Source organism: Trifolium pratense, linkage group LG4 (genome assembly GCF_020283565.1).
Source record: "Trifolium pratense cultivar HEN17-A07 linkage group LG4, ARS_RC_1.1, whole genome shotgun sequence".
Taxonomy (NCBI): Eukaryota; Viridiplantae; Streptophyta; class Magnoliopsida; order Fabales; family Fabaceae; genus Trifolium; species Trifolium pratense.
In genome coordinates, this window is record NC_060062.1 from 8216311 (window position 1) to 8228492 (window position 12182).

At 33.5% G+C, this 12182-nt stretch overlaps 2 protein-coding genes across 2 annotated transcripts; one reads left to right on the plus strand and one right to left on the minus strand.

Annotated features, from left to right (window-relative positions):
- The first annotated feature begins 1149 nt into the window (after nt 1–1149).
- Nucleotides 1150–4647, plus strand: LOC123919563 (aldo-keto reductase family 4 member C10-like). Its single transcript, XM_045971512.1, has 7 exons — nt 1150–1327; nt 1459–1509; nt 2444–2520; nt 2963–3050; nt 3178–3432; nt 3948–4184; nt 4435–4647. Exons 1-7 carry the CDS (start codon nt 1202–1204, stop codon nt 4516–4518), a joined length of 918 nt encoding a protein of 305 aa, XP_045827468.1. The 5' UTR covers nt 1150–1201; the 3' UTR covers nt 4519–4647.
- A 570-nt stretch (nt 4648–5217) lies between these two features.
- On the minus strand, nt 5218–10050 carry LOC123919564 (2-oxoisovalerate dehydrogenase subunit beta 1, mitochondrial). Its single transcript, XM_045971513.1, has 13 exons — nt 9466–10050; nt 8809–8920; nt 8458–8493; nt 8284–8343; nt 8147–8204; nt 7962–8059; nt 7157–7246; nt 6989–7057; nt 6803–6889; nt 6307–6402; nt 6139–6216; nt 5844–5930; nt 5218–5623 (listed from the first exon to the last, which is right to left on the minus strand). The coding sequence occupies exons 1-13, from the start codon at nt 9630–9632 to the stop codon at nt 5588–5590; spliced, it is 1074 nt and encodes a 357-aa protein (XP_045827469.1). The 5' UTR covers nt 9633–10050; the 3' UTR covers nt 5218–5587.
- Between the last annotated feature and the right edge of the window lie 2132 nt (nt 10051–12182).

Below are 12182 nucleotides of genomic sequence, written 5' to 3' on the forward strand. Positions count from 1 at the left end.
GTTTAAAGTAGAGCCGGGTATGCGGGCTAGCCCGCCCCATTTAACCCGCCCCGCATAAACCCGCATATTAAACGGGGCGAACAAGCCCGTCGGCAAATATAAACGAGTTATAATATTAAGTCCGAGTCTGGTCCGCATAAGTCCGCGGGTTAAACGGTTAACCCGCGGACTATTACCAAAAAAAATAAAAAAAATTATTTTTTTCAAAAAATAAACTAAATTAGTAAAATATTGATATAATGAAAGCTTAAAAAAATATATTATTAATAATTTTATGTTATAACATATAAATTGTAACTAACAAATAAAAATAAATAAAGTTTGTTTGAGTTTATCTATCTTCTCTTTGTAAGTAATGCAACTAAAATCAAATTTAACTGATTCTTATCGTCATTTTTTTACCGTCCATTTTAGTGAGAAAAACTTTCTACATGTACCCAAAAAAGTATAAAAAGATTAACAAATTAAACTTAACTAAATCACATCAAGGTAACCAAATTATTCAAATATAATAGCGAAAAATACCCCCAAGAAAAATAACTACCCATTTGGACATGTATCTTTTAAATAGTAGCAAATGTATATACAGCTAAGACAAAGTAAAAGATAGTGAAACCTGATGTTTTGTGTTGTTGTCTACTTGATTAAAATTGGAGTGTGTTATTGCTTTTTATAATTAGGGTTTAGACTAAGTCTTTTTTGTTTTTGCTGTTAAAAAAGTTGAATTTGGACATGAACCAAGTTATTTATATCTGATAAATTTTGTAATTAATTATATAAAAAAAAGCAGGCGGGCCACGGGCTAACCTGCGAACCCGCAGATTTAACCCGCATAACCCGCGGTTTTAACGGTCCAACCCACACGGGCAAAAATGTAAACGGGCCAAAAAAATTTGGTCTTAAGTCCGTGCGGGCTGCAGGTTAAACGGGTCGGCCCGCGGACCTTGGTCCGTATATCCGGCTCTAGTTTAAAGTGTCCATAAATTCTTCTAACTCTAGTAACAAAAATGTCATAATTATTAAGTCGGCCGTCGTGATGATTCAAATCGCAATTTCTCCATTTATGTGTGTGAATTTATAATAATTATTATCATTTCGTTTTTATATTAAAAAAAAATTATTTAACCTTATTTTTTTTTTCTCCATTTGACTTTCTTGGTTATATCTCTGTCTGTGTTTTGTTGTATCATCACCATAGAAAATGGATAGTAGTGAGGATCTGAGATTCTTTGAATTGAACACAGGCGCTAAGATTCCTTCTGTTGGTTTAGGAACTTGGCTTGCTGCACCTGGTGTTGTTTACGATGCAATCTCCACTGCTGTCAATGTTTGTTTCATACTTTTTCGTGTTTCATTCCATTCTTTTCTCATTTCTTGCTTTGTGTCATGTTTTCTTTTTATTCTTATTGTTTACTATATCAGTTTTGGAATATTAACTACAGTATGTTGTTAATGCAGGTTGGATATAGACATATAGATTGTGCCCAAATTTATGGCAATGAAAAAGAGGTGAGTGTTATTTCAAATAAACATAGAACCTGTATGGATTGCCTTATTTGAAATTGAGCTTATCTACTGATATAAGTTTTGTGAGACTGTTTGAGAGAATTTATGAAAACAGCTTACGACAATATTTATAAGTAAGTTCTCCAATATAGCTTATGAAAACAGATCATAACATGTATAAAAACAATTTATCTTTATTTTATCTTTTCTTTTGCTATAAAAGTAGCTTATGTAAGCTTATACGTAAGTGCTTATCATGATAAGCTAGTGCTATAAGCTGCAAATAAGTTGTTTATCCAAATAGGCCCATAGTATATCAATAGTTCTAAGCTATGACATATGTTTATTATTTATGTGCCAAAAGAGTAATTTTATTGTTTTCAAATTCAAGTACCAAATAATCACGTGGTTGACTTAAGTGATTAATGAGTTTCAGTCAAGGTCCAATCGATCCCTGGCCAGAAGAATTCTTGGTCAAATTTTATTTACCTTTCGACTGAATTCTGGATTACTAAACCTTCTCTCTAAGTGTCGGAGGATTAAGACAAATTTAATAAATTAAAGTATAAGATGAAAATAATTGAACGTATTTGATTGAATTTAAGTTTTGATTGAGCAAACTGTTGTAGATATAATTGAAATGTTCCTGCATAATTATTAGTTTTCTAACTAATCACTTCTTGCATAAGTTGAAATGAGCTTCTACATCTGAAAATTCTGAACATTCTCAAAAGATCTCTCATCATTCTGCTCAAGAACTACTTATATAAACTTATAAGAGTATTTAACATTCAACTTCTACTATAGTTGTAACTCATCATTCAGTATGTTGATTGTAGAATTGTATTTCTATTGTTAGACTTTTTATCATCTTTTTGCTTGTACACTGTTGTGGTAATGTTTATATCGGTTAACTTTTTGTAAATTTTATGCATAGATTGGTGATGCCTTGAAGAAGTTGTTTGCTAATGGAGTAGTTAAGCGTGAAGAAATGTGGATCACATCCAAGCTATGGTTTGTCTTTTTCATATGTACTTATAAACATTCTTTTTCATGCCTAGCCTCATGTCTAGGGCCAGACATCTAGAACGTGAGCCGATAACTCGTGGCCCACAGATCTTGTATAGACTTTGATACCATCTTAAAATTTTGGTCGAGTGTTACTGAACTCTACAAAATAGGCTAGTAAGGTGAGGTATACCTCCCACTTATAAACTTTTTATGCCAATATCACACATTAAATATAGGACTCAACAGAAAAAAAAAAAATATTTAAGCTTCTCACCATGATTTTATGAATTATCTTTCTAAAGATTTAAATTCTTAATTCATAAATTAACAAATTTGATTACATAACTTATGATTGTTGTGATTTGTTGAACGTGTAAAACTTTTTATACTGACACTGTCAAATTTCAAGTTTTAACATTCTACGGCTCACAATTGCATTCTTTAGGTGTACCGATCACTTGCCAGAAGACGTCCCAAAGGCATTTGATAGAACTTTACGGGATTTGCAGCTGGACTATCTTGATCTCTACCTTGTATGTAAATGACACTGACATTAACTTTTTCCTACATCAGATTCTTTTATGTTTGCTATTTTATAGTGTTACTCAATGAAAGTTCTTATATTAAGATTTCTTTTGTGATATGTCTGTATTCTTCAAGATTCACTGGCCAGTGAGCATAAAAAATGGAAATTTAACAAAACCAAACATACCAAGCACATGGAAAGCAATGGAGGCGCTTTACGATTCGGGCAAGGCTCGAGCTATAGGAGTCAGCAATTTCTCTGTGAAAAAACTTCAGGATCTGTTGGATGTGGCACGTGTTCCTCCTGCTGTTAACCAAGTTGAATTGCATCCTTCATTGCAGCAGCCAAACTTACACACTTTCTGTAAATCCAAGGGAGTGCACTTATCTGTGAGTATGAGTATGCAAAGTTTATGTTTTGTAGGATAGTTACCTTAGTTGCATATGTCTGAATATGAAGAACTTCAAGGAATTATTGATATGGTCATATGGTTATCGAGATCTTACGGTACATGTGAATCGCAACTCAATCAATATGAATATCTAGTATATATGTATCCAGTTTGGACATAAATCTCATATTGAATCTCGATTCATTCCAGTGAATCACTCTCTAAACTTACCGTTATCAGGCACTTTTTGTGTCAACTTTGTATAGTTAATAACCAATTTTTTTTAATCAATTGATTTATGACTTGAATCTTAAACTATTGAGGTTCGTATATGATATATCAGCTTATAATTTAGCTATGCCACTTATTTTTACTTAAAAGTATCACGTTTTTATTACTAATGTATCTTATGATTCATAGTAAGATTCGATTCATGATGCCTAAAATAGTTCTTCTGATTCACGACGGTATTTATCTTGATTTGATAACCATGTTCTTATTGTTCTTATTCAGGGTTATTCGCCACTAGGTAAAGGAGTTGAGAGTAATATTCTTAAAAATCCGGTTCTACACACGACTGCTGAGAAGTTAGGGAAGACTCCGGCTCAAATAGCCCTTCGATGGGGACTACAAATGGGTCACAGTGTACTTCCAAAGAGCACAAATACTGCGAGGATCAAGGAAAACATTGATCTGTTTGACTGGTCTATACCAGAAGCTTTGCTAGCCAACTTCAATGAATTTAAGCAGGCAAGTCATTTCATCCAAAATGTTTATATGGATGGATTCTAAAAAACTTTTGATTTATTTTTCTATTGTATTTTCATTACAAGGACCGTAATGAAAACATCGAGGATCAAAAGAAAATATTCTTATTTTTCAGGGATTGAAACCATCAACTTCTTTTACGTGGACTAAAATCAAAATAAGTGTATATTATAGGGACCAACAATTTATTTAAGCCATAGTTTCATTTCAACTTTCTCATTTACCATTGCAGGAAAGAGTAGTTCCTGGAGAACAATTTGTTAGCCAGACATCTCCTGGGTACAAAACAATTGAAGAATTATGGGATGGTGAGTAAGACACAATTTTCATATGGGCTACTGCTTTTCCATTGTTGAATGTGCTGACATTTTTTTAATGGTGTAATAATTTACAATGTAGTCATAATATGGGAAATAAGATGTGCTATTGAGGATTTGATCTTATAGATTTGAGATTTATGGCCTGTTTAAATTGACGTTTGACTTATTTGAATTTATCTACTTACATACGCACTTGTGAGATTTTTTTTTGTGTGGAAAGAGTTTATGACAAGTCAATAAGTTGTTTTCAACTGATTTTCATGAGTTCTTCAAGATAGCTTAATCATCAAACTTTTAATTAAGTTGTAGTAATGCTGTAATAGTAAAATATTAATGTTGTACCCCAAAAATGTATTAATTTTGACGCACTTCTAAACTGGCAACCAATCAAAATTAATCATTTGTATGATTTTTAAGATAAATATGACTAAAGTCAAATATGTTAAATAATCCAACAGTCATAATTGATTGATTGATTGACAATGTAAGTTTTACAATGTGAGATACACAAGGCAAGAGACACGTCATTCCAAGAAAGACACTGTACTTCAAATGTGCCGAGTCACCAACTTATACAAATGTTGGTCATCTACCGAACGATCGAAACATTGAGGGCGTCTGTTATCGGCAAATTTGAAAGTTTGCCTACTATGAAACATGGAACTTACCAACAAAAACAAGGAAAAACAACAAATATCATCATCATTATCATTATTATCATTATCAGAAACATTGTAAAATTCCACATGGACACTAGATCCATTTCCCCACCATAATTTTGGACTCATCAATAGAGGACATATGTTATAAGAGGATTCATAAAGTCTAGAAACACTTCCCATTTTCAGTATACAAGGCATTGTAAAAGAAGTATTACATTACATTATATATGGTCATTATTCTTTTATTGACATTTTATGATTCACATTGGGAGAAAAAGCCATGATGAATGAGTTTTATCCCATGTAGTCTGCATCACACCAATGCATCACTGACTGTAACATGATGATTTATGATGATGGCATCAAGGTGATATTGGTAGCCAGAAAAATATGATTAAGCATATCAGTAGTTGACAGTTGATTTAATTGCATCCAATATCTGCATGATTAAATGAGTGACACTTGCATCAGTCAAATCCTACTTATGTCCCTTATTATGAGGAAATCAGATTCCATATAGTTACCAATCCGCGCATTCACTCAATCAGCATATTGGTGTACAAATTTTGAGCTCGGTATTTTAGTTTTAAAAAAATGAGAATTGTAATTTAAAATGAGACTTATATATAAGAAAAAAAATATTAAGATAAACAATTTACCTTATTCTTGGTTGGCATGTAGAAGGGTTCAAAAACAAGAGGAAAAGGAGTGTCTAAACCACAAACTCTTGCTACAGGTGCCTCTAACTGTACAACATGAGAGGAAGAAAGCCATTAGAGTTTAGACAAGTTTCAGCTGAATTTTGTTTATCATAAAGACATATATATAACCATTTTCATGAAGTATGCAATGTGGGATATTTCCAAAACATGACTCATAATGAAATTGAAAAGTATACCCTTTTGGCCTCAAGAATCTTTACTTGAAGTTATAAATTAAAGGTTGGATTCATACCCGTGAGAAGCAGCGTTCAAGAATGGAAGCCGAGATTTCTGCGCCAAAACCTCCAGTCACTGGAGCTTCATGACTAATCTACACAGTACATTCAATGCATCATAATGTAGGGTAATACCGATCCGCATTTTGGTATTTAATATTTATTCTATAAAATACTTTACTCACAAGCAGTCTTCCTGTCTTCTTTACTGATGCCTCAACAGTTTCTTTATCCCAAGGAATTAGTGTCTTCAGATCTATCAATTCACAAGAAATTCCCTCCTGCAGAATTTCTTAGTAAAATTACGATTTCATGATGTAGATCTAATTCCTCATACAGTAATATATACTCTTGGAAATGGAAAATTATAATGTCAAACTGTCATTACAAACTGTGCTGAATAGATATCATGTGTATTGGAACACCTAAAGATCGTGGTTTGACGGCGTTCGAAATTGTGGCTAACTATGTTCAGTGGATGGATAATGAGTTGTGACACCTTGTCATATTTATTAATCATCTGCTGAACGTAATTAACCACATATTTGAACTGCACTAACCATCCAAATTATTAAAATTTGTTCCCAATTTTGTGTCAAAATGTCGATTTCGATACACAAATATGATGTAATGCAGATTACATGTTCTAACTCTTTATGTTTCAAAGAAACAATCACTTACTTTTTCAGCATCAAGGCAAGCTTGTTCCATTATAGATAATTGAGCTCCCCATCCAACAAGTGTAATATCGCATCCTTGCCGAATCACCTGAGTAAGTACAGAGTTAAAGGTTGACACAAAAATGTATCAATAATGTTATGCAATATGAAGAACTTCTTTTTCTTCTTCATTGGGACTTTTGTGTACCTCAGCTTCAGATAAAGGCGTCATGTAATCATCCTCTGGTACTTCTTCAACGGCCAAACGATAAAGCCACTGAAAAAATGAATCGCATAATCAAAACTACAAATGTCACATACTGTAATTATGTGCACATAATTCATTAAGGTTGTTTTAGAAGAATAAGAATACAACCTTTGGTTCAAAAAATACAATAGGATTCGGATCTCGTATGCAAGATAACAATAACCCTTTTGCTTCTTTTGGACTTCGAGGGATGACCACCTATACCAGAAACACTCTTGAGGCATTTGCGAAAAAAGGAATCAATTACGAAGATAGGAAAAGCCAACATGATAAACAATCATTGTTCTCAAACAATCCTAATTCTTTCATCGCCCAATATCTCTTAGTTCTCATAGATCCTAAATATACGCATTTTCTATTATCTATGTCATATATATGTTACAATATGCTCTGGTTTGTATCTATGATTATCAAAATATTACTTTAAACCCTTCAAAATCTTCCATCTACCTATTCATAAACCCCTTTTACACTTGAGATCTGTTTGGATTGACTTATTTGAGTTTATCTAATAGCATACGAGCTTGTGAGACTGTTTGCAAGCGCTTACGTAAACAACTTATGGCAGGTTCATAAGCTGTTTTCAACTTATATGCTAACAATTTGACTTTATTTTACCTTTCGTTAAAGAAATAACTTATACATAAGAACTCATATGATAAGCTCATAGCATAAGCACTTAATTAAGATGTTTATCCAAACAGGATCCCGATCTTCCTAGTTGAATGATTGAGCTATTATACACATAGATTCAACTCATGCTACACTACTTTAGAGCTTTAAACATTTCTATAGTCCATAGAACTGTCAAACACGACATTGTAAATGGCTTAATCTTTTGAAAAAGAGAAACATAAGTACCAAAAAATTAGGTTCTAAATAACAAAATAAAATCCATATGAAAACACCATACTTTGATACCAGGAACATGACAGAAGAAAGCCTCGGGAGATTGAGAGTGGTAATGTCCACCATGGCCAACAGCTCCATAAGGGGTTCTAATTGTTAAACCTATAAGGATGTTAAAAAAATATTTATACAAGTGAAAATTTAGATAAAGCCGAAATCTTCAACGCTGGAGCAGCAAAAGAATTTTACCGCCGCAGTTAAATTGGTTTCCACTCCGGTATCTGAATTTAGCAGCTTCATTGACAATCTAGAAACCAAAATTAGTCAATTACTGATCAAAAGAGGCGTTGAATAAGACTAACCAAAGCCTTATGAAGAGATCATGCCTGATCAAAAGCAGGAAAAATATAATCTGCAAACTGGATTTCTGCTATGGCTCGATTTCCCTGATATGTAAAAACATATAGTAGCTTAAATTCATTATATAACAGAAAAGTTGATTATATCAGATTGCAGTATGGTTTGATAGTAAAACAAGTAAATTATTTTAACCTACTCACCATAGCTGCTAGACCAATGCCAAAGCCAACGATACCCTGCGAGTATTTTTTCAATATCAATTTACAAAATTAATGCTTAGGATATACTAATCATCATAGACAATAAAAAGAAGAAACTCAACATCAAACCATGTTCTAGAAAATGTTCTTTTGACACTATTTTTCCTTCTTTTTTGGATAGAAAGTTATCCTCGTCTTATACGTCTTAAACTTTCCTTGCGAGTTGTGAGATTTTTTAATGTTTTCATATTCCTACTGTGTGTTCTCTGTTTGTGTTTTTCGAGTCTGGTTTGTTTTGAACCAGGGTTGCTATTCTAACACAAAGGAAGCATGAAATGCATAATCAAATACCTGCTCACAGAGAGGAGTATTGAAAACCCTATTTTTACCAAATCGATCTGCTAATCCAGTTGTGCAACGGAACACACCACCAAAGCCTACATCTTCTCCAAAAACATAAGCACTGCAATGAAATGCAGGAGGAGAATATAAGGAGGTACACATGATATTTATCTTATATATTCACTGTATCACAAATGAAATTTGAGCATCATGGAAAAAACTTTTAATGTAACTGATAAAACTATGTGACAAAGACACTCTTAATATAAAGTTCAATTCACCAATTGCATTCATACCACTTTTCAAACACACTTCAATATAAAGCTTCCAGTAGCAACCTTTGTTTACAATGCAATAATCTCAGAATAATGTTTTACAAAAAGGGTGTTGAAACTTTATAATTACTAGCAACTATTTGTCATCTTCATTATTCAATACTAGATAAAACCTCAACCTAGATAACCACATCCCTGATAGAAGCCACTAATCTAGTTATGTAACTTCAATCAATCAAAAACCATATAATTGGGCTCAAGTGGTTAATGAGCTCCCCCCGGGATGAATGTCAGACTTTACTTACCTCCTGGACATATGTCGCGACCAGATAGCAATAATCACATACCTTTCTTATTATCCTTATACAGAAAAAGAATGAATGAAACTAACCGAGGATCAGTGTCCAATGCAATATGAAGAGCCTGATTAATAGCAGAATACAGGTTCAATGATTTAACACCATTCTCACTAACATCTTTCTGAATGCATGAGGTGGACAAACCCCTCTTGGAAACCAAAGAGACCCATTTTCCTAATCTCTTCACAGATGTTGACATGTCTTCTTATCTATGGAAGAAATGAGAAACTTGCTGAAAACAATAGCTAGCACCCAAAATTGACTTGAACTTGAATCAAACCAAAGTTCTTGTCTTTTCTCTTCAATTTATGAATCTTGAGTGTTTGAGGCAATTGGGTATGCTTAGAAGTTGAAGATTTTCAATGATTGCTCAAAACAGTTCATGAAAGGGGAAGGTTAGAAAAAAAACAGAAAAATGAAAAGGGTATGGATTTGGATTATTTAAGGTTTCAAAAATCAGTAAAAATAAAATCTCAACCGTTAAAATTGTTGTTATTTAGATGAATGAGAATGGTAGTTGGTATAGATTTTGGTGCATCTTAGGTTGTCGTTATTCAGAAAACAGCAAGTGGATAAGGTTGCATGGTGTGTGTCTGAGTTGAGTCATAGTCCTTATCGAGCTCCAAAGCCTAATTCTTCATTCCTTTATATAATTCAACTTATTGGTAAACTAAGGTGATTAATGTTTTAATTAAAAACCAAACGTGTCTTCGAATTATTGGTTCATTGGCCAAACTATTGAATTATTATTCGAACCGCATGATTAAATCGGATAAAAATGCATAACCTGGTTGAATAAACCAATATCTATAACAAAACTATATAAACATTAAACCAGGTTGATACGGATGACTCGGTCCCTAAAAAGAGTATCACACAATAAAATAGTACAAATTTAAATAAATTCAAGTTTCAAAATATTATAATTCGTATGAATTGTATAAGTTTTCAGTCTCAAAATATAAATATCAAAATATCATAATTTCATAATTTCACAAGTTCAATATTTAATTCAAATTTTAAACATAGTCGCACGCACAATAAAATAGTATAAATCTAAATAAATTTTAAACAAACTCTAACTCTTGAATTCATATGAATCATATCAGTTCTCAATCTCACTTTCTAATTTCAATTTCAATAAAAAAAATTTTGAAAAAAAGGTTAAAACCGCGCCATTTTTTTAAGAAAATAAAATAGGAAAATGCTAAATAGTGTCCCCGGGGCACTCTTTAAGAAACCAAATATAGTAATATTACATTGGAGTTTGTGCAGTCAACGTCTCGAAAGTGTAAACAGTGTTATTTTTAATTTTAAAATTTCCTTTTTTGGTTTCCTTAACCAGTGCCCCGGGGGCACCGGTTAGCATGACCCAATAAAATAAAATAAATAAGCATTGAACCGACCTATTTTAAAAAACCACTAGTTTGCCGGTTTTTAGGGTTAAGTAAGGCTAAACTCTAACAATTTTAAGATGGTATTATTAGAGTTGCTCCATGATCCGCTAGGCCACTTGCTATCATGTTAGTGATCAGACCAGCCACGATTTATATCTGCGCACCACGTCCAATAGTGTTGGGACGAGGGTGTGTGTTAACTAAGAGTTCTACATCAATCTGGTCAGGATTGAGTTATGCCAAACTTTCAATTCTAAAGATTTGTCTTTCTTGTAGAAAAAACATAAGAAATAGAAATGGCTGTGTGACAACTAATGAAATTGTGTCACAATTAATAGGTACGTGGGATTGGGGGAAACGTATGATCTCATGCAAGTGTTTTATTAATTTATCAAATCAGAGACAAACCATGGCATGCAGTTGGGAAACACTCCCAAGGAGTGTGGAACTAGATATAATGAGGAAGGAGAACAATGTGGACAACAATGTCAAGGAGTAGGAGACTGATGTTTTCTGCTACCATGAAGACATAGAGAAGAATTACTGTCACTGTCATCACTTCCACGACAGCGAGGAGGACAACCTTGCCTACTTCAGATCTTGAGATTCTGTTAAGTGATGCTCATGATCAAGCTTTAAGTTGCAATATACATTGTACAGCTAACATTTTGTAACTAACTTGTAGCACAAGTTACTGTGTAGGTAGTGTAGCTTAGCTTATGGTAGATCATCTATGATTGTATATAAGTGATGTTAGTGTAAGAACAATTCATTCTATTCAATAATGAAGAAACTTTTCCTTCAATTCCCTTTCTATTCTTGAATCATAACATGGTATCATCCGCCTTCAAGATCCTAACCGTTTTTCCACCACCGTAACCGTTTTCTTCCGCCGCTGTAACCGTTTTTCATCATGGTTCGAGCTCAACCTGATCCCGTTCTTGACAATTCTTCTCCTTACTATGTTCATCCCGGCGATGGACCTTCCTCTGTCATCGTTACTCCTCTTCTCACCGGCGCTAACTACCATTCTTGGTCACGTTCTATGAAACGTGCGCTCGGTGCGAAGATGAAGCTTGATTTCATCACCGGTGCTCTTCCAATGCCGGATGATGACTTTGATCCTGCCTATCGTGCTTGGCATCGTTGCAATCAGTTGATTTCATCTTGGATTTTGAACTCCATTTCTCCTTCGATTGCTCAATCTGTCGTGTTCATGGAGAACGCCATTGATATATGGAATGATCTTCGTGAACGTTTCTCGCAAGGTGATCTGGTTCGTATCTCTGAACTTCAACAAGAAATCTATGCTTTGAAACAAGATAATCGTTCTGTAACTGATTTCTACTCTG